This window comes from Drosophila sulfurigaster, chromosome 3 (assembly GCF_023558435.1).
Source record: "Drosophila sulfurigaster albostrigata strain 15112-1811.04 chromosome 3, ASM2355843v2, whole genome shotgun sequence".
Lineage (NCBI taxonomy): Eukaryota > Metazoa > Arthropoda > Insecta > Diptera > Drosophilidae > Drosophila > Drosophila sulfurigaster.
In genome coordinates this window covers 42,939,937-42,943,723 of record NC_084883.1, presented here as the reverse complement: position 1 = coordinate 42,943,723, position 3,787 = coordinate 42,939,937, and the positions used below count along the sequence as shown (strand labels likewise).

The 3,787-nt window shown below is 35.7% G+C and overlaps 1 protein-coding gene across 1 annotated transcript; it reads left to right on the top strand.

Annotated features, from left to right (window-relative positions):
• The first annotated feature begins 283 nt into the window (after window positions 1-283).
• On the top strand, window positions 284-1,437 carry LOC133842555 (uncharacterized). The gene has a single exon (XM_062275701.1). It carries the CDS (start codon window positions 534-536, stop codon window positions 714-716), a length of 183 nt encoding a protein of 60 aa, XP_062131685.1. The 5' UTR covers window positions 284-533; the 3' UTR covers window positions 717-1,437.
• The last annotated feature ends 2,350 nt before the right edge of the window (window positions 1,438-3,787 follow it).

Here is a 3,787-nt window from a genome sequence, read left to right as displayed (position 1 = left end):
GGCGTCTATTTTGGGCAGTCGACGGATAGAAATAAAACACATATTTCTTTTCGGTCATAAAATCAGCGACAACATTGTGAATTAATCATAATAAGAAGTCGAGTGCCGTCGTGCCAGGCAAACCACAAGCAAAGCAAACTTTTTTTGCTGGTTGCCCCCCAAAATCAATTGACATGATTTCCACAATATAATAATAATAATAATAATAATATGGTAATAATCAGGCAGCGAGTATTTGAATTCGGTTACTCGTATTCGGTGAATTTGGGGCGTGGTACGAATGTTGGCCACCCAAATACGCAAAACAATTGCATCGATCAAACGAACTTTGTCGGTTGCAATGGGCAACGGGCTAAATATTGGAGGACGCCACTAACCTAAGCCAAGCTGAAAGCCAAAGCGTTGGCCAGAAATCAGTTCAGCCGAAGCCAGCAAAGCGCCAGGAAGGATAAAACAAAACAACAAAAGAAGACTTCAACTCGATTGGAAACACTTTTCTTTGGTGACACACATTTCGGAAGTCTCCCAGCAAGATGTGCGACTGTGGCTGCTACTCGTATTGCTCGCATGATCTCTCCTGCTACTCGCATTCGCATTATCATTCGCATTCGCATCATTGCTGTGCCGGATACAAGTATCTGAAGTGCCTGTGTCGCTATTATCGCCATGTGCACTGCACCTGCTCCTGTTGGCGACGAAAATGTTATCTGCTCTAAGGAGTCAGCGATGGAGTCACAAGAGCGATAAACAATGGAGACAGAGAGGAGTGGAAAAGAAAGGAAGGGAATGGAAAGGAGGATGACAGCACCATTAAAAATCACAACTCAAACAATGCAAATCAGCAAAAGCAAAAAAGCAAATGCAAAATGATAAAGTCCTTTAAGTAGTTGCATAACACTTGGCTGCATCGTTTTGTTTTGGAAGGATGGATGGATGTGTTTTTTCTGTGTTGGGTGCGATTGCGACGATAGCAACTAGCGTGCATACGGGTCGTATGTGCAACGTTTTCAGTTGACTGGGTGAGTGTGTGAGTATGTGTGCGAATGTCAATAAAAGAAGAAGAAGAAGTCGAAATAGAAGAAGCGATGTGGCCAACTTGTTATGAATCTGCGACTGCAAATTTGGTGCAGAATTCTCTCGTTAAACAAAACAAAAACTAAATCATTTTAACTAAAAACTCACCATGTATAATCCAACATACTCGTCTACCTAACAAAACTATATTATATATAGAACAACACACACACACACACACTAACAACACACATCACTGTTTAACATAAGTTTAAAACACACACGATAAATGTTAGTTATAGTTATCGATTCGAATGTTCAATCTTCTCATATTCGATGACGAAATTTTTGCCATATTTGTAACGGTTTGAAACATCAACAACAACAACTCCAATAAATAAAGTTTTAATCCAACACCAACAACACGAAAAATCAAAAATGCATTTCTCTCTTCTTTAATGACCACAATAATTATCAATTATTTTTGCGTGAAAGCTTTTCAGGTTTTCAGGTGGTCGACAGCACTCACTAATGGTTATCGATCGATGATGCTCTGCAATTTATTATTACGGAATGCCTAAGCATATTCTAAGAAATTCACACATATTTACCAATAATTCATTGAAATACAAAGGTCATAAATTACATTTAGATGAGAAAAGCGCTCAACTAAACTACGAGAAAATCTAGTAAAGTCAAGTATCAAGTGTTGTCCTTTCAATTCTCTTAAATGAAAACGAATGGTTTTCAGTTGACAAATATTCAAATTTTAATAATACATTCTGATTGAAATAGAAAGCAAATAAACACTAGAATATTCGAAGGATATTGCAAATAATGACAACTAATGGATTCTAACGGATTTCAAATATTTCTTTAACTACAATCAGTTTATTAGACAAATACTCAAAATTACAGTCTTTTCTCATGCTGTTGCAATTCTTAATTTCAAATTTATAAATACGAGTAAGTTTTTCAATTGCAATTAACCTTATTTTTTAAGCTTTCAACACAAATTGACAATGTCAAGAATTTATGGGTTTCACACATTTCAAGTTCAAAATTCGAAATAAGAGTCTTAGTTGTTTTCAACGGACAATCAGGTTTATTTTGAACTCTATAAATAAATGAAGTACAGCAATCTACCAACTATAGCCTTTGGTATATTTGTAGTATTTTGAAGTATATTAATTTGGTATATTTTAAGAATAACTATGGTTAGCGAAAATCTCACTGTAGAATGTGCTCGACTGTAGCTTTCTTGTTGTCATTTAAATATTGTTTAATCTTGAAAATTACTCTGGATATATATAACAAACTGATAAATAAAATACAAATTAATCAATTTTTTAGGTTTATATCAATTTAGTATATTTTAAGAATAATAACGCACTCTTTTGAGTTTAACTTAATAATTTTTTAAATTTATCTAAGTCAATTCAGGTAATAGATTATTTCAAAAATTATACTTTTTTACAAACTACAACTTAAGGTAATTCATTTTTACAAGAGTTTAAGAATAATACAAATAGAACTTATTTACAAAATCTTTACTAAAAGTCAAAGTTCTATCTCGTTTAATAAAATTTGAATAATTGACACAGTTTTTCTATTTTTAGCACAAACAATTGTGGATGGGCAGTAAGTGATGTGGAAATTATGCTGATGCTCACACCATATGATTCTCCTTCGAGTCGTATTGTAAATTCTTATGGCTGGGGCCAAATTACTGACAGTTCAAATAGAGACTTAATTTGGCCGAGAGTTACGTATGTAATGAGCCTGGCCATAAGCATAATTCGTAATCATTTGGGTCCTTTGCTGACTTCAGCTGATGCCCACTTGCCCTCTGTCACCGCCCCCCTTTGTCACCGCTTGAACCTTGAACCAAAAACAACATCAGCAGCTTCTTGTCAACATTTGCCCAATTGGCCATATGCAAATGGCAGACAAAGTTGCTCTCAAAGCTGCCAAAACCCCGGACAGCTGCCAAATTCCATTTGCCGCTAGGGTATACGATGTCCCCTCCTCCACAATAGAGAGAGAGGGGGTGGAGGGGGACAAGCTTCTGCTTCAAAATTCAAAATGAAAATGTTGTCATTTTGTGCATTGAATTACGTTTATTTGATGGCTGCTCTTGGGCTCGTTGGCTGCTCGAGCTGCCGTCGAAAATGATTATCCGACATAACGACTGCGATTGCGACAGCCACGCCCCCCTATTCCCCCTCCTCTCACGACCCCTCCTCATCCAGCTGTGCCATTATAGGTGTTCCGCCCGACAAACAAGGTGATTATGACACGAGTTCCCCTGGACGCGTTAATGGACTCCGAATATGCTGCGTGTGCGGCATCCCTTAAAAAAAAAACAAGGACAGTCGAGTGTGCTCGACTGTGAGATACTCGCTACCCTTCTTGAGTAAGGGGAAAGCAATGTAGTAAAATATACCGAATTAATATACCACAAAAATACTAAAATATACCGAATGTTATATCATATATACCCGCTACTCTTTTTAAAATCAAAATATATTTATATATTTTTAAATATTACTAAATAAACATACTGCAAAAATACTAAAAATTCACCTAAGACTATGTATACTACCCATGTTGAAAAAAAAAACAATAAACAAATCAAAATAGGGCGGTATTAATTTCAAAATATACTAAATAGATATACCGAAAAAATACTTAAAATATACCAAAATCTATTTTATGTATATTGATACAGTACTACACTTAAAATATACAATTGAGTGCGAAATATACTAGA

Bases quoted from the DNA above. Each gene is read 5' to 3' on its own strand.
- LOC133842555 (XM_062275701.1), top strand. From the start codon at position 534: ATGTGCGACTGTGGCTGCTACTCGTATTGCTCGCATGATCTCTCCTGC.